This window comes from Lineus longissimus, chromosome 3 (genome assembly GCF_910592395.1).
Source record: "Lineus longissimus chromosome 3, tnLinLong1.2, whole genome shotgun sequence".
NCBI classification, from domain to species: domain Eukaryota; kingdom Metazoa; phylum Nemertea; class Pilidiophora; order Heteronemertea; family Lineidae; genus Lineus; species Lineus longissimus.
The window spans coordinates 1,548,935-1,570,382 of record NC_088310.1 but is presented as its reverse complement, the minus strand read 5'-3'; the positions used below and the strand labels follow the sequence as shown (position 1 = coordinate 1,570,382).

The 21,448-nt window shown below is 40.4% G+C and overlaps 1 protein-coding gene across 1 annotated transcript in view; it reads left to right on the top strand.

Moving 5' to 3' along the window:
* Nucleotides 1–20,690, top strand: part of LOC135485277 (protein jagged-1b-like) — a 52,578-nt gene extending 31,888 nt beyond the window's left edge. Inside the window, exons 3-19 of the mRNA XM_064767132.1 lie at nucleotides 237–491; nucleotides 2,536–2,596; nucleotides 5,048–5,181; nucleotides 6,390–6,509; nucleotides 6,846–6,959; nucleotides 7,422–7,649; nucleotides 7,916–8,136; nucleotides 8,386–8,536; nucleotides 10,651–10,815; nucleotides 11,027–11,140; nucleotides 11,371–11,484; nucleotides 11,673–11,931; nucleotides 12,099–12,184; nucleotides 12,497–12,610; nucleotides 12,873–13,264; nucleotides 13,384–13,687; nucleotides 13,908–20,690. Of these exons, the coding sequence (XP_064623202.1) occupies nucleotides 237–491; nucleotides 2,536–2,596; nucleotides 5,048–5,181; nucleotides 6,390–6,509; nucleotides 6,846–6,959; nucleotides 7,422–7,649; nucleotides 7,916–8,136; nucleotides 8,386–8,536; nucleotides 10,651–10,815; nucleotides 11,027–11,140; nucleotides 11,371–11,484; nucleotides 11,673–11,931; nucleotides 12,099–12,184; nucleotides 12,497–12,610; nucleotides 12,873–13,264; nucleotides 13,384–13,687; nucleotides 13,908–14,329 (3,254 nt within the window). The 3' untranslated portion in view covers nucleotides 14,330–20,690. The remainder of the gene's footprint in view (nucleotides 1–236; nucleotides 492–2,535; nucleotides 2,597–5,047; nucleotides 5,182–6,389; nucleotides 6,510–6,845; nucleotides 6,960–7,421; nucleotides 7,650–7,915; nucleotides 8,137–8,385; nucleotides 8,537–10,650; nucleotides 10,816–11,026; nucleotides 11,141–11,370; nucleotides 11,485–11,672; nucleotides 11,932–12,098; nucleotides 12,185–12,496; nucleotides 12,611–12,872; nucleotides 13,265–13,383; nucleotides 13,688–13,907) is intronic.
* Nucleotides 20,691–21,448: the final 758 nt, after the last annotated feature.

The window sequence follows — 21,448 nt, the reverse complement described above, 5'->3', positions numbered from 1 at the left end:
ATAAAACAAGATTTCCGTATTCCTCTGCATCAAGCTTGCCTCGTACAGGTTTTAGCTTTACTTAGATAGACAAATGAAGGGGTTAATGGTGTATATCACTGCAGTATTTTGAAATTGGTGCCATGCAATCATGTCTCCAGTGATTCCACCAGAGTCTTGCAAAGATGGTTCAATCAAAGTTTTCTCTCCTGATTGTATCTCAGTAAAGCTCTAACATTTCCATCATTGTCTTACAGCATACGGTGGCCTCATCACAAAAACAACTCACTCAGGAATTATATTACCCAGCCCGGAGTGGCACACGTTAAAATCGAATAAGCCCACAGCTAGTCTTGTATACAGGGTGCGTGTCATGTGTGACAAGAACTATTACAATACGACATGTACCAAATTCTGCCGTCCAAGAAATGATCGCTTCGGACATTACACATGTGATGCCAATGGAGATAAGCGGTGTATGGAGGGCTGGATGGGGGCAAACTGTGAAACAGGTATGTATCATAAAAAGAGAAAATCGGTCTCTCTAAAAAAGAATTTGAACACAATGCGCTTATTTGGCCATGTGACATATTTTCATTAATTTCCAATGTAATGGCTTGCTCCATCTTGACACACAAGGCTTTGAGATTGCAATGCACATAGATTACAAAGAGTGGATTTCAAAATGACTACTTTATTTTGGTGCTCGAACCGACAGCCTTCTACTTCTGAGTTCACTGCTCACGATGCCACCACAAAACCCAACAGAACTTTTCGAACCACCAGCTGCACATGCTATTAATTCTTTGAAGTTTAACTCAGCTAATTTGTCCGAAAAAAACAATGCTCTTTTATTATTGAAATCTTTTGATGTCTTCGTTAGTTTTAAACCTGAGCGTGCAGAAATCATTGTGGCAAACCTCGTATTAGTTTCGGTTACCGGGACTCTCATGTTCTCCGTGCCCGACTCGTCCCGTGATATAATCTTTTATCTGATGCTAATTAGACATGTGATGCGCAATGCTATCTTGATCCGCATCACATCTTAATTCGAATATAATCACTGTGATCAGCTAGCCGGCCCACAGCCATCAATCTGAACGCGATTTCATTTTAAAAATGAATTATCAGTTATGAAGTCTACAGACCGGTATTGGCTGCAGAGTCCATTATAATGTGATGCGAGTCCATAAAAGTGAATTTACAGTCAATTGGTAATCTGAACAGGCCAAATGAGTAGGATTCTGTTACACACTTTGTGATTGGATGATACCCCTGGGGATTGGCGAAATTGTGCAGGTTTTTTTGCGGTGGGACAAAAGGATTTTGATTGGGATGAAGATTTTTGCGGTGGCTCGAGTGGGGTTTCTTTAATCCTGCGCTTTGACTCCGTGCCAGGATAAATTGACGTTTCCTGATTTGAGATGGGATGTGTGGCTTTTGAAACGATCCTTTGAACTCCTTGGATCAGAAATAATCTAATTTAATGGTTTAAAAGCGTAAGTGCATAGCCAAGCGGTACAAGTCATTTACTGGTGATGAATTTGTGACTGTATGTGGTATGTTGTGAATTCTGAGTGCTGTCCTTGCAGAAAATATCATTTTTGAGATAAGATGATTGATAAAAGATTTGACTAAAAGTGGCTAAAATTGATTTGTATCAGTGCATTGATAGAGCGAGGAAAACTTTGTTATTTAGATGGCCCTCTGTAAAGTTTGACTCACACAGAACCAAGAGATTTACTTTTGACTTGGAACTGTGGGGTCTGGTTCGTCAGTGTTAAAGATTTTCATATAACTGTATCTCCTCGGACATTCCAGTTAGTGCCTAATGCGAATCAGCCAATGAATTTCACTTGCGAAATACTGGTTTTGCCTTACAATGAAGAAACTCAACTACTTGCAATCAATTCACGACTTAAGTAGTTAAACTTCCATTACAAAGCAACCGAAAAGACATTGTCAAGTTTTTTCACATGTTAAATAGCTCCCCTGGGTTTGAGGTCTGGAGGTAGCCCAGGACAAAACAAGCATGTATCACAGCTGTTTAAAAATATCTCACATCTGGCTGCATATCGTCAGAGATGATAAACTTGGCACGGCGGGATGTAATGGAACCCATTGTCCACTGTTGTCCTCCTTCTGTCCCAGTTTTAGACTCTGAGGGTTGTTCAACTATTCAATTTTCAAGGATAATTTAGCCTCGGTTTTCAATGGCCTGACTTGCCAAGAGGTGTAGGCGGTTGAAAAGATTTAGAAAAAATGCTCTTTGATAGAATATAAGAAATGTTATTCATGGGGTATTGTTAAAGATGCTGGGCAATGTTAAACACCAGAGTGCAGGATTCATCCTTGCTTCTGATAGGGAACATTCTGCATCCACATCACCCATTGCCAGCTTGCTTCTTACCTGTCCTGTGTCTAAAAAGACGACCGAAAAGAGGGGTGCCCTGATATCTTTTAAGAGGCACCCCTTGGATCTGCTGCTGATCTAGGGTTGCAGACTTTAGAGCCAATGTCCATCCATGTTTAAAACCCTAATTTTCTTTATTTCAGCAATCTGTCGAACAGGATGTCACTCCGTGCACGGTTCATGTAGTCGGCCGGGAGAATGTCGGTAAGTCACTATTTCTACTTTATCAGAAGTCGCCAAATTCATATAAACAAACACTCAGGAAACTGTCAGACGACTCAAATAAGTTTCATTGAAGAATTTGGGGATGTGATAATATCAAATTATAGTCCCAGCAATGTCAGACCCTAAAAATCTATCAGATTAGGAATCTACAACATTCACCAAATCTGTTATTTGCCATTCAATCAAGCACAAGTGATTGTTTTATTGTGCAAGTTTGTTAATATTATATGATATGGATATGGCTCTGAGGTCAAACGAGTTCTTATATCAGTGCCAAGTCAGTGAGAAAATGCCACCGTAGTAAACAATGCGTGAATAATTCATTGTCTTAGTAACCAGTGTATAACAAGGTGTAACATACCGTTTGTGACTGGGGTCATGTGATTGACTTGAAGGAATTGTGACAAGTCTAATATAGATGTTGTTCATGGTGGAATGGCAGGCTGACGTCAGTACAACACGACAAGGCCACGTCACTTGTATTCCACTGGACGTCACAAAGTGACGTGGCTCTATTGAATTTTGTGATGTCAGGTGATGTTATTGATTCCTGAAAAGAGGATGGTGCCCTAATACATCCAAAAATGCCCGCAAACATTCTGCAAAACCTTTAGTACTCTAAGCAGCAACTGTCGCTAGTTTAGAATGCACATAATTATGCAGAGGTCGGGATTATGTGCAGAAATGACATGCAAATGAAAGTGGTTGTCACTCATCATTGCCATGAGTCATAACATTGCAGACTGAGACACACCAGGAACTTTTTTCCAGAACACAATCAAAAGCTGACGTTTTATGAAAATGTGTCATTTCAGCGAGTATTTCTATATACCCAGTCTAGTTTCACATATCATATGTACCAGAACGTGCATTGTTTCCATCAAAATTTGATTTTGTGACAGAAATAACAAAATATCGTCAATGAATAAGCCAATTAGTCTTGAGACTGTATAATATTGGTGCATGCTGAGTCCACCTCTAAGATGTCAATTAATAGCATCTAAACCAGAGAGCAGTGTCAACACCTCTTCATAAAGGTAATAAGGAAGAATGCTGGAAGTGATCCAACTGGATATTACATTTACAGTAGAAGACTGGTCGTAAAGAATATTAACAGGAAGCACTCCCGATACACTTCTAAAATCAAAACGTATCATCACATCTTTTTCCATGAAATCGTCCTCCTCTCCTCTTGGAGAAAATAGCAACAGAGGATTGCATTCTTGGCACATGTGGGCCATTGTTCGGTCGTGTGCCGCCAGATACTATCCCTCTTTAGAAAAACCACAATAGCCATAGGTATTTTGATTCCATTGTCGTCTCCGCTGACAGAGTAATGACCAACCCTCTCATCATCAGAGATCATAATTCTTTCATTCATGTTTTTGGTCCCCTGAAGTGGCCATTGTGGTAGTCATTGTCCCGCCTCCAGTCATGGAGGAGCTCTGTCAAAAACATTTGCGCTGATTTGGAGGGTTTAGGGCACAGATGGTGGGAGTTTAACTACTGGCTGATAACATGCTCATGTGGCTTCTTCTTCATCACTAAGTAATTAATTGCTGGTTTTGGGAGTTTCCTGGAATCCCTTACAAAATCATGACATATCTGTTGAATAGTTTTTGCAGAATCTTTGGAGTTCTATTACACTTTTATCTTTGCTTTGATGGGCTTTGCTTTAAAGGGTAACTTTTAGCAAGCTAAAATGATACTCTAGTTAAACATTGGTATAATTGGTAGTAGTACCTTCACACATGGATCAAAGTCAGATCCCCCTCCCCACTTATTTGAGAATATCCATGAAATATCAGTTCAAATTAATCTTAGTTCACAAATGTCAGCAATGTCAGTAGGGGGAATAATCTGGTCTCCATTAATCTGAATATATCGTAAATCTATTTATTATTATTAATCCCCCGTTGGAGATTCTATAACTTATTCATAACTATCCGCATGTTTTCCTAGAAATCGGAAGTGGGTTCAGATGTAATATTCATTGATTTAGTTTGAAAAACTATTTTGCATTTTAAGATCATGAGACATTGACTTTTCTCAGAATCTTCTCAGATGACCTTTAAGTTTTAATGGTTATACTTGGTGTAGTTCCCATTTTCAGATGTGGCAGTATGGGTCTCATTGTGATTAATGCTCCTAGTATCCAGGGTGTAAACAAATGCCCCCACAGCCCCACCCCTCTTGCCCCATGCACCCCTCTAGCTCAGGCAATCATCTGCAGCCATCATAATGAAAGTAAGATTTGTCATTTCATCCCTTTCAGGTGTGGCTATGGCTGGCAAGGGCCTCTCTGTGATCAGTGTGTCCTGTATCCTCAATAATTACCCGATATACCCCTTTCCCTCTAGCTCTGGCCATGGACTGCGAGCAACTTTAATAAAGAACTCATTTCATGTCCTGTTCTCTTCTCCCTTTCAGGTGTGGCTATGGCTGGCAAGGGCCTCTCTGTGATCAGTGCATCCCATATCCCGGTTGTAAACATGGCTCGTGTCAAGCCTCACCCTGGCAGTGTATTTGTGATCTCAACTGGGGAGGAATGCTCTGTGACAAAGGTAAGCATTACTCATACAAATGTCTTCTGGTCTCTCTTTCATTTTACATCACCATCTCGGTTCCTTGGTTGTCAATGTGCCTCTTGCATCAAGGGTTACATGTACCTCCGATCTTGATACCTTAAACAAAAGTTAATAGCTTCATTTGTTTTGATGATATGAAGAATTGATAAAGAAAAGTCTGGCAGTAGATGTGTAGGATTTTGTGTCAAATGACAGGACCTTGATTGCTAGGTTGACTCCTGTTCAATTGTGCAACAGAATACAATACCACCACCCTACTTTATCAATTACTGGCCCGATGTCCTCCACCCCTGGCACGAGCCAGGCTGGCCATCCAGGGATATTTCAGCACTAATTGGCTAAGTGGTGGACACAACGTTACATAAACCTCCCCATGAGACAATGGAGGAGAAATCCCTGGCGGTCATTTGACCATATGTAGCCCAAGATAAGAGAACGTGGTCACCATTGTGACTTGTAGCGACATCTGGATACTGAGGACGTTGGTCAATACATTTGTTTACAGGGCTATTTTTGTGGCCCAACTGTTACACATCTGTGCGACAATGGCCCAACATTCAACCAGTCAGCTTTGACTAATTTTTAATCAGGGGGTGGACATGTTTGTATTCTGAAGCCTCCTTGTCCTTGATTTTTCTATCTCCACATGTGAGATGCAGAGTATAAAGAACAATATGTACTGTGCATTAAAGTTTGTGATTTCAAATGTCCATCATTTTGAAGAAGAAAAAAGCACAATTCGTGGCCAGATGGCACAGGCCAGCAAAGTCCCATGCAAATCAATCATCTTAAAAAACAGCAGAAAAAAAGATTTGTTTGCATTTTCTATCAGTTGTGAATTGCGTAACTTGAATGAGTTTGGTAAACCGCAGAGTGAGTCATGATTAGTGCCGTCACTTTGTCAAGATAATCCAGCTCAGGGTCGATAAATTTTTTATGCGAATATTGCTTCTGTGGAGAACAGATCGAATAATCACGATAGTTGATGACAAGATCATGCCAGCAGGAATAAGGAAATATAGAAATTAATGAATAGCTGATTAGACATTGAGGTACGACATTGGATTTCTTTGCTCAAATCTTATTTTTCTGCCCTAGAGATGATATCGATAGCATTGTGGTCTATCCTTGCCACACTATGATTTTTGTTACTAATTTGGATGTAACTCTGTGTCTCTCTCTAGATTTGAACCCATGTGGCCGGTTTGAGCCATGTCAGAACAACGGTGTCTGCCACAACACGGCCATGGACGAATACAGATGTGAATGTCCGGAAGGATTCACAGGACAGAATTGTGAAAGAGGTGAGTCGCCTTGAGCAAGGAACTTAACTCTAAATGCCAGTGTCATGACCTCCATCCTCCACAAAACAGATACCTGATACAGATACTGATGAAAATGAAAAAACCTAGACTGATGACTGATGCTAGCAGAAAGAACTCCAGTTATAGACCAAATAGTCGTTTCCTTTGTTCCTGAGCTCATACCTTGCTGGGGTTTCTACAGCCACTAGCATATTGTTTCCTTTTAAATTGAGATTTTCACCTATTTAAACTTGAAATTGTTCTATTTTCATAAAGTTTGCTTTCTCTTAATGGTTATTGCCATAAATTTTACATCGACCATTGATACATTTTCAGCACAACACGCTTGTTCGTCTGACCCATGTCAGAATGACGGGACATGTATGGAATTCAATGGTGCTTTTGTATGTACTTGTCTTCCTGGTTGGAGCGGACAAACATGTAACATCAGTAAGTCTAAGAAACCTTTAGCAATCTCTTGTTGTTATTGAGCAATATCATATTCTGGCCCAGTTGTATGATAGCTTCTATCAAGTAGGTGTAGGCACTACCTTAGTGTGTGCTCATCTTCAGTAACCATAGCCTGCGATGTCAAGCATTTCAAAGTTGTCTATGGAATCCTGAGATGATTCGCTAACTGTGTTATTAAGGCGCAGCTATAACAACTTGATTGCCCTTCTCTCTTCTGCTGCTAGTAATCTCTGTGACATCGAAGGTCTACTTCCTGTGGCGTTTGCAATATAATACGATATTTCCTGCGGTGGAGGAAAGTACGCTTTTTCTTTCATCGGGCTACTGCGTAGCTGAAGGATCGAACGAGAATGTATATAGCTTTTCTTTCTGATGTATGCCTAGGCCTACACTAGAACCTTTATAATTCAGAATGTTCATGTCCATAACTTGTCTTTACAGACGTGGACGAATGTGAATCAAACCCATGCTTATATGGAGGAAGCTGCATGGACCTGATCAATGGCTACCAATGTAAATGTCTCCCCGGCTGGCAAGGACCAAGATGTCAGCTTGACTCGGATGAATGCAGCGGAAGTCCATGTGTCAATGCCTACGCTTGCCGGAATCTTGTCGGCGACTATATCTGTGACTGTCAGCCAGGATGGAATGGCAAGAACTGTGATCAGAGTAAGTTGATTTCTCTTCTTCTTCTTCTTCATCCTTTTCTTCCTTTCAGTGCTTCAGGTGCATATATAGGTGTACCCAGCGTAATGATTTGGATATGAACACCATATCTCAGCAAATGTGGTATCCACTGTCCATACCGTCAAAATTGTAATCTTCATCATCAATATCAAAGACTCTTCAGAGGATTCCTTGTTTGCTCAGAACACTTTAGGATTCCGGTTTAGTGCTATTCGTTGTTAAAGAATTCATTGTATTGGTTTTTTCAGACATGAATGACTGCGTCGGCCAATGTCAGAACAAGGCGACTTGCAAGGACTTCGTCAACGACTATGTGTGTACCTGTAGGCCTGGCTTCATTGGACGGCACTGCGAGACTAACATTGATGACTGTGCCAGCAACCCGTGCCAGCACAAGGGCAGATGTGTTGATCAGATTGGAGGGTACCATTGTGTCTGTCCCAAAGGTTACTCAGGCCTTCAGTGTCAGGTAAGCATAACATTCATTAAACCAGACGTTGTTTTTGAGACGCCTAGTAAATTTGAGTGGCCAAGTTATTGGAAAACGCAACCCGCTCCTATCTCTTCTTCTTTCCGTCTCCTGATTGTTCCTCCTTTCGGAGGGTGATATGCATTACATCCTACCCCTAATTGGCCATGTTGTGCTCCATAAGACATTTTTCTGACCTTTCTTGATCAAAATGTTCCCTATTTAAGACCCTTTTTTCACCCCTTCCAGGTTGATATTGACCTCTGTGACCCGAACCCCTGCCACCATGGTGCCAGTTGCTTCAACATGCCAGGGGACTACTACTGTCTGTGCACTGATGAGTATCAGGGCAAGAACTGCTCCAAGAAGAAGGACTACTGTGAGAACCATGCCTGCCAGGGTAAGACAAGCTTCTTCTTGTAGTTGTACTTAAGCGAACGAGTGATTTTTGTTGCTGCTGCCTGCAATCTTGATCGCATGTGACAAAAATCTCAGTCGCAGTTGCATGGGCCAGTCATTGTTGAATACCAATGCCCTTCAGACATTCTGGTAAAAAGGATTTTTCTGTCCAACTTTGAAATATCCCTTGGCAGTTCATAATAATTCAAGATAATTCGAAACTTGAGCCCCTATCCCTGCCAAAAGGGTTTGACTGGGTATGAAAATATTCTTTATCATCGTTTATAATCTTTGGCAATTTTTGATGGTCCTGTTGATTTGTAAGGGTTTAGAAATCAAATCTTTATAAAACCCTTGTGAACAAGAATTAAATGTCTCTTTGGAACCCTTGCCCTGAGGCAATGCAAAAAGCACACAATAGGAATTTGAAGCAATTTGAAGGGACTAAGAGTACAAAATGTGAACCCTTGTAGTTTGAGCCCATATCCAGAGGCAATGCTCAGTCATCAAGGGAAATGTGTAGTGACATCTGTTCAATATTCCCTTCTTCGAACCCTGAACCCAACAGAATGTTTTCAAAAGGGATTCAGCGTATTGTCTGTAATCCCTTTAAGCGCCCGCCCAATTTCCCTCGAAGAATGAAATGTTCACATTATCATGGCTGAGTTATTCAGGTGTTGTTAATTCATTTGTCCTTTGAGCTTTGTTACTTTTATTTCATCAGTATTATCTTTGTCTTTTGATGCTTGTTTGCTGAGTTCCGAGCTGGTACATTCAGCTGTCAGATTTCAAGCAATTGGCGGTAAAAATGAGATGTTTTGTCACAACCTACGTGTAGGCCATGATATTACTGAAATATCATTACATCGATAAGTATTCTAAATCTCCTGTCAATGATGAGTTTTAGAATTGGGAGTTGATCTTGCACCCAGCTGAAGTTCTGATAGCAAGATTTGACGGTTTACCTAATTTTCTCTTTGCGATACATAAAAGTTAGTTGTTTGTGAAGCAGGATAGCTGAGAGAGCTGATCATTTGGCACATCCTGAGCCTGACTTGAAGTGTCTCTCGTCGGGTGTGCGGTGTCTATGCCAGGGGTACAGGATGCCTCGCGATCAATAATAAGTTAATACTTTATTAGCCCAGAACACTTCGAGGAAAAATGTTGTGGTTTCCTCTTGAATCATGTATGACTTTGGAACTGTCTGTGATGGGTTGTCCATAGTCGCCATCTACTTCTGAAGCATTACAACTTAGTGAATGAAAGTTGTGTATATTTTGCGTTGCATTTGCTATGCAGTTTAAGGGAGTAGTTTGGGCTCTCAATTGTAGTTTGAATAACTTATTAGGGCTTGTGGGTGGAAAGTATTTGGGCTATGTGTGTGTGCTGACTGTCAGGGATGGCGTGAAACAGTTTTTGTTGCGCAAACGTTAAACATTTGCATTACCATATACTCTCAGTAAAAACATTTTGACAGTTTGGTTTCTTCTTGAATCAATAATCATTTGATGTAGTTCCTCTTAATCAGAATTGCGGTCCAAAGGGTTAATCTGCGCCTTTCATTATTCAAGAGGCCACCTACTATTATAATTAATATGATCGTCAAGTACCAACGACAAATGAAAACAACCAGAATTAATTATTCAAGTTGAATTAATTCAGCGTTTGGTGTAATTAGATTCGTATGATTGTGGTGTGCGGCGATGTTTACATCATAACTTGCTTTATATCCCGACATCCCACATGAAAGCATATCTTTGGCCCCTAGATCCAGTGCATTATTTCTGACCTTCGGGGTCCAGATTTTACTATACTAGTAGAATAATTAAGAGATTTAGTGATATGCACTAGTGACACCTTCGGCCGAGATGATGAACTCTTTAAAACTTGGTGCCTGGGAGATAGAGATATTGAGTCATAAGATTTTGCATAAGATCTTTATTTATTCATCGAGTTGGATTGAAGAAATGATTGTGATTAATGCGAGAAGGCACTTTTTCATGTAATGCAAAATGAATTTTCTCAAATAATCATAATTCATTCAAGTTTGTATGAAACAGAGTGCGCCCTATTTAAGAAGTGTCTCAGCATCATTTGATCTCCTTTTCATTGCAGTTGTTGATAGTTGTACCATCTCCATCCCTACAAACGGGAGCAACGGTGGAACGCGACTAATATCATCGAATGTCTGCGGCCAGCATGGAACGTGCATCAGTCAGACGGACGGAAGTTTCACTTGTGGGTGTGAACATGGATACAGTGGGAAATACTGTCATGAAAGTAAGTCAAATAAGAGGGTTTTCTGGATGTGACGTGAACAAATCCAATTGTCTCTGAAGTATGCTGTCATCTTCTTGTTCCAAATGACACTACAACTTCTCTATAGATAAGGGCACCTATGAAGTAATACTGTCAATAAAAGGATGGTTAACTCAGTGAAGGTGTCAAATCTCATGGAAATTACCAAATCAACTCCTCCTTTCTCTTGTAGATATCAATGACTGCAGTGACAACCCCTGTCAGAACCAAGGCACATGTGTGGACGGAGTCAACTTCTTCCAGTGCATCTGTAAGGAGGGCTGGGAAGGAGAGCTCTGTAATATAAGTAAGTAGATAGAGAAAGTCTTCATTGTTTTCATGTCAGCAGCAAATGAAAGGAATTTGTTCAGTGAAAGCTAGGGTTTTTCTGCAAAACAAGTTATCCAGAAGAGTACTGCACCCGAGAAGGCCTACATGGTTGGTTTGACTTATTCTGATAGTAGAAATAGTTGAGTGATCTCAATTAGCTGGTGCTGCCTCCTTAGAGGACATCTCTAAACAAATCTCTTTTTTCAGACCACAACGATTGTGATCCAAACCCATGTCGGAATAACGCTACATGTATGGACCTGGTGGCGGACTTCTCCTGTGGATGTCAGGATGATTGGAAAGGCAAGACTTGCAACTTGAGTGAGTATAGAACTCTCCACATTTTGTCTTTTGTACCATCCTCTGTTGAGACATGATTCTGTTTTCCGTCGTCTAAATCACTTTCCTTCCTGACATCTGAGGGTAGGAGGCATTAAGTTTTTGCTCTGGCTAATCTGATAGATTGTCATGATGGTCTTTTCATTATCAGTTTGTATCTTATCTTGCAGAAACAACCCATTGTGACAGTCAGACATGTTCTAACGGAGGCACCTGCACCGATCTTGAGGACACATTTACATGTATCTGTCCGGCCAACTGGGAAGGCAACACGTGTCATCTGCCCAAGAACTACAGCTGTGACTCAAGCCCATGTCAAAACGGAGCCACGTGTGTGAACAGCGGAGACAGCTTTACGTGCATCTGCAAGGAGGGGTACGAGGGGACTACGTGTGCGAAGAACATTAACGACTGCAACCCACATCCTTGGTAAGAATCTGACCATAACTATTACACCTCTTGGTTTATCAATGTTTATAGAGTATCTGGTTTGAAGTGCAGCAAAACTGGAATTGAGTCCTAAGAAGAAGATAACCTATCACGTCCCTGTTGTAAGTAATGCTCCATCTTTAAGATTTCACCTCTTTGATTTCCAGCTACAACAATGGTAAATGTGTTGATGGCGTCAACTGGTATGTCTGTGAGTGCTCCAAGGGATTCACTGGACCCGACTGCAGAATAAGTAAGTCAAGGTTTTAACAATGTCAGAGTTTGAGCCCCTCCTTTTCAGTTTGTGTCCAGTCAGTCAAAGGTGGAACATATCTGATCAAATTTCAAACGTACAGGCTTGATTTCCTGTGAAGCTTATCTATCTGTCTTCAGTTTTGAGGCCATGATCCCTTCGTTTCTAACGATAGAATTTCTAACTTTAGATAGATGCACTGTCAACAAAGCTATGGTACCAATGAATGGACAATGCCCTTAGGAGTCCGTACTGAGATCTTCTAACTTTTGTTCTTGTGTTATAAAGTAATGTGGTCTTCCTTTGCTTCAGATATAAACGAGTGTCTATCAAACCCATGTACCTATGGTAGTAGTTGCATTGATGGCATTGGCATGTTCAACTGTGTCTGTCCTAAAGGAAGGACGGGGGATCGCTGTGAACAAGGTAGGTCCTTTTCATGAAGACAAAAATCACATCCACCTACTAGCGCTTGTACCGCATCAATTAGCCTGAAGATCAGCCTTGACACCTCTGCTTTCACTTCCTCATGTAGGACACAGAAGTTGTATATTTCAACTTGTCTTTTGGGAGGTACTGCGACAGTGTTTGTCCCCAGCCGAGTTTCTCAATAAGCCTCATGTACTGTCGGCTACTGATATTCATGTACATTCTTTCTTGGTCTGACCACCCAATTGTTATTTTTCAGTTGTTGGTAAAAAGCCTGTTCCTCAAGCATGCAGGTTCAACCGCAGGATGTACCCGAACAACAGCACCTGGGAACATGAGTGTAACTCATGTCAGTGCATTGACGGTGTCGTTGAATGCAGTAAGATCTGGTGCGGACCCCAGAACTGTTTGATCCACCCAAATCTCACTGAACCGGTTGTGACGTGCAAGAAGGACCAAACGTGTGTGGTACAGACTGAGGAGACATGCTTTACACCACCATGCCTCCCCTGGGGGCAGTGCAAGAACCTGAATGCCATCATGGACCCAAAGCCGGCAGGAATTGAAACAAGATGTCTACCAAATAATGACTACCTTGACAACAACTGTGCAAAGATTACAATTGTCTTCAACAAAGCTAAAATGCCAACAGTAAGTTTCTCTGATACCGACGCTGGTACAATGCTCTTATCTTTGGAAATTTACTTTACTTTGATTGCCTAGTCATTTAAATGAGATTCTTGGCTCATTCTAATGCTTCTCCTTTACAGGGAATATCAGTTGAAAAGATCTGTGACTCTTTACGACACCTCCCCATCCTGAAGTTACTGGCCAAGGAGAAAGCTCTCATCATGTTGTGCGACATACAGAGAGGCAAGACGGATTCCATCGAAGTCACTGTGACAACTACGGAGGTGCTGCCACCTGATAGTACCGAGCGGAACCCAGTTGTGCATGATGCGGTCGGCCGCGTCGCAGATTACATCAGCCGTAAAGCGGGTAACAGCAGTGCCCTGGCAGCGATCATCAAGGTCCAAGTGGAGACGACGATCATAAACAGCAATCGAGATAGACGTAAGTTGTGGATTTGTGTTTGCATCAGGTCATGACTTTGTCATGTCACTCTCATCATATTCTAGTCAATAGAACATCTCTGTATTGAAGTCACTTTGGCCCTTGGCGTCAATGGTGACGAATATGCACAGCTTGGGAACTGCATCTGGTTTTACTTAGTGAAAAAGGTAGTGAATCTGATGATTCTTGGATGAGACTTACCCTTTCTTTCTTATTGCAGCATCTGGTTATCTCATTCCCCTAATCTGTTCCCTGATGGGACTCCTTGGACTCATCGCAATAGGATTCTTAGTGTGCTGGCATAATAGGCGTCAAAAGCAGTTACGCCGCTGTGAGATAGTCGCACAAGAACAAAAATCGAATAACGAAAATGAGGAAAATTTACGCCGATATCGAAATCCATTGTTTGAAACCGACAAAGGTGGAGGGACAGGGAAACAGGCTTCGACAGAAATGATCGAGATAGACTTAGAAAAGTATGAAAAAAGTCCGCAACGGCGGATCATACTTCATAAAGAAAATGACAATAATGATTACAATGACTCAAAACAAAATACTCCTATGAAAGTGACAAAGAAGAAGGAGTGCAACCTTGAAATCTCAAGAACTTTAATGGACAGAGACCGTGATTTAGGGGTGTAGCCTTCGTATGTCATTGTGTGTAACTTTGTTCATTTTCATGGCTAGAACTGCCCCGTGATCATACAGGTTCATCGAGCTCTATACGGGCCCTGCCCTGTCAGTCTAAGCCGAGGCAGTGTGGTTCCGTTTGGAATGTGAAACCATGACAACGAAGAGAATGAGAGCAGACTGTATCTCACCTCTAGTGATAGAGTACTTCAGTGTTCGATATAAGGATTCGGAACAGATTGGAGAAGGACTTTGACCTTGCTTTGACCTTCTGCAGAGGTCAAGGTCACATCATCATAGATGGACTAAGATGAGGGAATGTGCAATTGTCTGCTTGTTTCTATGTTGTGTGTATCAGAGACGACATCATCTCGTGTAGACTGTCTCTCAGATGTGCTTTATCAAAAGTTGGGCGCCGAAGGGATTGCTGCCGATATACATGCTATCATTATAGAGTTACCAGCCAACTTGCATTATCGACTATGCTGTATAAACAACAGAATGTCATTGAAATGTGGTGTAACATCTTGAGTAAAGCATCTCTTTCAAATGCTTACTTTCCTGGTCCTGGACCTTGATGGCCTACTTTTGTTCGTTTAGGTTTCACAATTGAATCAAACTTGACATTTTGTTGTCTAAGTTTCCATAATTTTGCATACGCTCGACAATAAAACCCAGATGAATTCCTGACTATGTTCGTTCATGCTAACCTTGTCCCCTTCAATGTTCATAATGTTCAATCTAGGTCAGAAAAATGTATTCACAGGGTACAAGGTTAGCTGGCTGACATCTTCGTGATATGACTTAGATTTTTGGGAAGACATTTTTACTTTTATATTGTATTTTATAATCCATGATCACGTAGTATTAAAGTTTAATTAGGGGACTGGTCTTCCGTTATACAATCTCGAATGTGATGCTGGTCTTGCCGTACTACCAACAGTGTGCTACAACGAGAGCATTTCTGACCGGCACCAGTTTATACCCCCTGGTGGAGTAAGGCATGTGAGGCACAGACACCTTCCCAGATTCATACAGCGACAGTGGGGAATGAACCAGGAAGCTTGTGACCACTGGTGAGAGATTTGAGCCACTACACCACCACGGCTCCTGTTCACCTGGAAACAGCGTTTTAGGTAATTGACGGTGAAGCCAGCATTATTTTCAAGTCGCCTGGGGTACATCATGTATTCTCTTTTGTATCAGTGCTGATGGTCGTTTGATGTTTTAGACCTGATGGTAGCGATTGAATCAGTAAAACGATGGGTGTCTGCTGGAAACAAGTAAGAAGGCTTGTGAAATGGAAAGGTAGTGAGAGATATGGTAAGAGGTACAGTCATCGTTCTAGAAGTGAGACAGTCTTAGTCATCGCAAACAACGAATGTACATGTACATATGTACATATTCTATTATCCTACATGTATATTTGATTTATTTAATTCAGAGGCAGAATTTTCATATTTACGATGTAAGAGAAAGGGTCTTTTTTCTCTCTATATCATGCAGATGATGCGCGAGAAGGATGTCATCTTGATTTTGTATAGAATGTAAGTGTTCGTGTTCCCTGATGTGCAACGCCTCACCTTGACGTCTGCTCACGATTGGGTGGTTCCATTTTTGTGGCAAACCTCGCCAATGCTAGTCATTACAGATTTGGTCGAGTCTTTCCATGAATTGGTTTTTGCACTTCAGGGTTGACACCATGTAGTTCTAGAAGTGTTGGGAGTGTGTGATTGTGTGTGTCTAGCATCTTTCCCTGAATAGATCATTTCTAAAATAAATAACGCCTTGCCCTATATTCTAAATCCCAGGTTATGTTAATCACTAATCTAACTGATTTAGGTCAAACCTAAGTAAATCGAGCAACCCATGTTATCGTGGTATTTTGGTACAGTGTAGGCCTTTGAGTATAAAAATGGTTGTTACTATAATCAACTTCAGTATTTTGAATCAAATTTCTAATTCCACTTGGGTAAGTGTCGGCGCTCTGAATTTAAGAAATCAAAGAAAATACCATTTTATCATTGTTCATTTTTTGCCATATTTTTCCTATATATTTGTGAAGAATACTTCTTATATATCAAATATTTTATAAAATAGTTGTCATTGTTTGTATGCTAGATAAATCCATGAAATTAAAAAACCTTTTTTTTGAGAATTAAAGTCAAATCATGGACAAATTTTGAGATAAATCAACTCAAATAAATTGAAAGTTTTAGTTTTTTGGGAGAACTGCCTTTGATGCTGTTTTAACATGTGCTACTGATGTTTGCTCTTTTCTTTTCATTTTCTATTGACTCTGTGAGAAACTTGAACCTGCTAGGCCTAATGTTTGCTGATGTGTCTGTGTGCATGGCTATATGCGGCTTATTCCTTCGTGGCGCATGCACGCTTTGCAAGTGTGGTTTGAATGTTGGACAGTAGATGGCGCTATCTTGCCCGACTGTTGTTGATCTTTGTTTGAGATCTGTTACCATGGGTACGTGTATGCCTCTGGATTTTCTGCTATAATAGTTAGATTTTGAAAGGATATTTTCTTTGATTGAATCATGGGACCAAACGCTACTGGTCTCAGACTGGGACTTGCTATTTAGTATTGTTTAGGCAATAAATCATAAACCTGGATATTTCCACGTCTTGGCAGAATTGTGAAATTTCCTCAAATAAAACATCATTTTGCAGTTTTGAGGTCTGTTCCATTGCATGAGTTGCATGTAGTACAGTTGAACCTCACTTAGCAAATGTCTCTCTATATCTAGGAAGTACACCCTCGTGATTAAGTACACAGCCTTAGGTCTTAAAGACACCTCTCGAATATGAGGACAGCATTTGTTAGTCTTAAGGGTGTCCTCGGTAGAGAGGTTCTGCTGTGTTTCCATACAGCAAGGCCCATGAGGAGTCACAATAGTAAAAATATCCAGGTTTATGGTGTACAGGTATATGAACAGTTGGCAATAATGTTCATTTGAACATTTGAACCAGACAAGATTGGGGGGGTTGATGTTCTGCCCCCCGCCCGTAGAGTAATTTGTGGGTAAAATTTTAAAACAGTTGTGAATGTGGGTTGACCGCAGCCAGTTAGGTGTTTGTTGGTGGGTCAGACCAGGACACACCTTAGTTTAGTTAAAGTTATTACTGAGCATAAAAACTGATCTGCTTAACTTAATTTTTCATGAGAAAATCTGTATCTATATTTTGTAGGTGTTATTTATTTTAGTGGCTGCTGTTGCATTTGACTATGGTGAATATGATACATTTGTCGATAGCATTAGAATTGCTCTAATTACACAGGGGCACAGTTATTTGAGGAGTGTTTTTAAGCTGTACACGTTTCAGAAGTTCGTGAAACTTTTTGAAGTAGAGCTGATAAATCTGAAACCAAGGGTGATAGAGTTTGTAACTCTTGGTAATTCCAAACTTCACAATATTGTGTAATTTTCTCAGAATAATTTCTGAAGATTGGTAAATTCCTATGGTTCCTGACTGATTTTGTACTACTGCCATAAGAAATACTACAGCCTTGTACCATAATGCCAACTTTTTAAAGTTCATGGTTACAAAACTTGATATGATTTGTTTGAAAACTTGTCTTTTCTATCGGAACTTCAGCATATCGACTTTACATATATCAACTATTCCGTGATTGCCGTTTGAATTATTTGATTTTCTTTGATTTTAATTTGCCTTGTAAAATGATAACCAGAAGTATATGGTATAAATTGGCCAATCATTATTTTTGCATTATTTGAATAATTTTTAGCTACAGCAGCTATCTGATTAATTCGTTTCAACAGAAAGTTGAGTATTTTACGAACTATTTACTTTGAGTAACTGTTATTTTTCTTGATGGCAAGTTTATTACCTGATAGGTGGGCAACTGATAACAAAGCCAGACAAGTGAGAGTTCTGTTGCTGCAACCTCCGATGATTATTGCATGTGTCAAAAGTTCCTCTTTTCTCTTCCGCGATCTTGCAGCAAAACCTATATCTTGGTTTTCAACCTAGGTCAAGACCTCATATCATATTTTGCCCCAATTGTGTAAACTTTTGTCAGCAGGGTAGATCACTTTACTCTCGGCTCTACCGAGAACCTCTTGCTGTTTCATAAATTTTCATGAGTCTAGTGGTCCAGAGTGAACCATTATTACATTTTCTGATGAGATGGGTGTTCATTTAGTAATGTCTGAGTGTATTGTTAACACTGCCTGAAAAATGTCATGAAGCATTCAACAGATGCAACTGTCAATAGTGTGTCTTGAACCTGTCCTCCTTACGAGCCTGACCAAGATAAGACTTCAATATCTTGTAATAAAGCCACGGCAATTACTGATCACCAAAATAAATGATCAGCAAATTATCATCCCTTGCCTAAAGACTCTGCGAAGGTGGTGGTGGTGGTGTACAAGACTACCATTGACAGTTGCTTGAAGGTTAGGAGATATTGGTGTTTATTAAAATGTGCTATTGTCATGTACATGTACGATGGATGTCGTGGCAAACTACTGAATATCTTCAACATGTTCAAATACTATTCGTGTGTAACCAATACCAGTTAACTCTAACGTGATCGTGATTCTTTTTTATTTCGATGAGGCAGCAAACATTGAAGTAATAATGCATTTTCAACATCAACATATCCATTGGCATTGATGCGTGTACGTCGTGCTGTCACTTGTATTGTAAGTTTGCGGAGTAGTTGACTGTACTGTGTTGTACCATAGGTGTTTCTCATATTTCATCAAGTGTATTTTGAGCGGGACACTTTCAACTGGAAACTATTCTTTAGGAATTCAGTCCTATGCCATTGAATAGAAAATGCTTTAGGTTGAAAATACCACTTATCATGTTATACATCGAAAAATATCAAGCGATCACTATACTATCATGAATGATTTCGTATATGCGGTGGTCGATTCTCTTTTCCTTCTCAACTTTATTTTTTGTCATGCACCGAATTTTAAAGGAGCCAAATTTTGGAAATTTGCAAGTACATGTAGAAGAATCCTTTGACTTCATAACTCCAGTGCAAGGGAAGCTGCTTGATAACCTTTTAAACTTGGAAATTATGGACTTCTTTGCTAATTTGTCTTTTCTCCTTCTCCAATAAGTTGAAGTGTCTCTAATAAATTGTCACGGTACTGAGTGTACTAATAATTCTCATCCATTGTAGTTCTCTCTTTCTACAACTTCATCAGTCATGTTATAAACGAGCGGCGTGCAAAATATCCTGTGCCCAAATATCGTCCAAATATTCATAATTGTCCCGGTTAATACCAAAGTTATGCAAAAAATACAACGGTGAAACCTAACCTCACTCCCAGGTGTTTGAATGGTGTTTTAAACTTCTAGGATGAGGCTTAGGCGAGGTAGTAATTTACAAAACAAAATGGCAGCACTATTTTGGAATCGTAATGCAGATATTTTCTGTTGATTGATTTTCAGACACCAGTCCAGACTTTTGTATCTTGGAGGTCTGAGAATTTGTTGAGTAACCGTCTAATTTTGAACAGGTATACCTTGCCTGCTTTTTACCCCATTATACACAACATAGATGTTGTGGTGATGTCAAAAACTGTATCCGTGGTTACTTCTAGTTCTGTGACCTTGACCTCTTGGGTGTAATGTATGATGTTGTGGTGCAGTAGAAACTCCCAAAAGGAAAATGTTCAGGAGCAGTTTTGAACATTCCTCATTTAACAACTAGCAAACACTACTGGTCAATTTCCACTCTGGCATGACAGATAAACTCCTAAAATCTTTACATTTAGTCATAGCTTATGACTCGTAAATCTTGAAGACTTTGTTTCGCACATTCTCACGGATTACTGCTCTCAAATATTTTCCGGGGTGACGTGGTGTAGATGTGGCTATCTAAACACCAGCTAGCGCTACTCAGCAATCAGCCATTAAGATTAATGTCCTTGTGTCTTTAGTCGATGAAGGTCGAGAAGTTAAAGTCAGTGCATTCGATCATCTGAGGAACTCCTTTCAAAATCATTTGAAAATGCCACGATTCACTCAAGGTGATTAAGCTTTGCCTTCATACCCCTTGCTGTTAAAATAACATTATCTACCGCCACTAGTGAATAGTCCCATAAACCTCATCTACTGTTACTAGTACTTAAGTCCCATAAGTTCATTTCATTATCCTTGACCAGAATAGTTCTCGTGGAGTCCCACAATAGGTTGAAAGGAGTTCATCAAGACTGTCAAAAGCTGAATGCTGATGATTCTCCTTGATGTTCTGTGCGGTGAGTCATGTATTAATTTGCTTGGTGGAACAGACTTACTTTACAGTAAATAATCCGTAGAAAACAATGTACATGCAGTCATGTGTATCAGTGTTTGCAATGTTAGCAACTGTGTCCTGTTCATAGCAAATGTTTTAAATAAAATATTCAAAGTATTTTATATTAAATTGACTGGTTTGTGTTCATCTGTCCAGTTCCCACATTCTGCCAATTCTGGAACCCTTGGAATTCTCAACATCAGATGTTTGCCTATGTGATAACATAGTGGCTAAGTTCATTTCACCATGCTCACGATGGGGATGTTGCCAGCCTCATTTTTGTCAGTTCAGAATGAGCAAGACCCGATTCATTGCCGGGCACTCCAAAGTAATACTCAAGGTAGTACCTTGGTTGGACCTTGAATAACACCAGTCTCTACAGATGATGGTGGTCAGGTCAGTCTAGAGTTTGCAAGACCAGTTTCATTGCTGGGCACTCCAAGTGATACTCGAGGTAGTACCTGTGGTGGGACCTTGAATAACACCAGTCTCTACAGATGATTGTGGTCAGGTCAGTTCAGAGTTTGCAAGACCATTGTATTGTCATGTATTTCAAATAGTACTTCAGGCATTATCTGATGCTTTCCTTCTCTACCAAGTTCTGTATTTGGCCCCAAGAACTGCACTTAGCTTGGACTCCAGTATACCATGCTTGATGTGTCCCTCTTTATGCCTGATGTGACCGTCTTCAAGAGCACCTGAAGACTGAGACAGCCACCAGATCTATTCATAACAAAGTGACCTGATGTGGTCTTCCGGTACCAAGTACCATACTCTGATCCAAGTATGCCATGCTTGTTGCATCCATCCTCAAAGGGCATTGAGATTGCAGCTCAAATCCA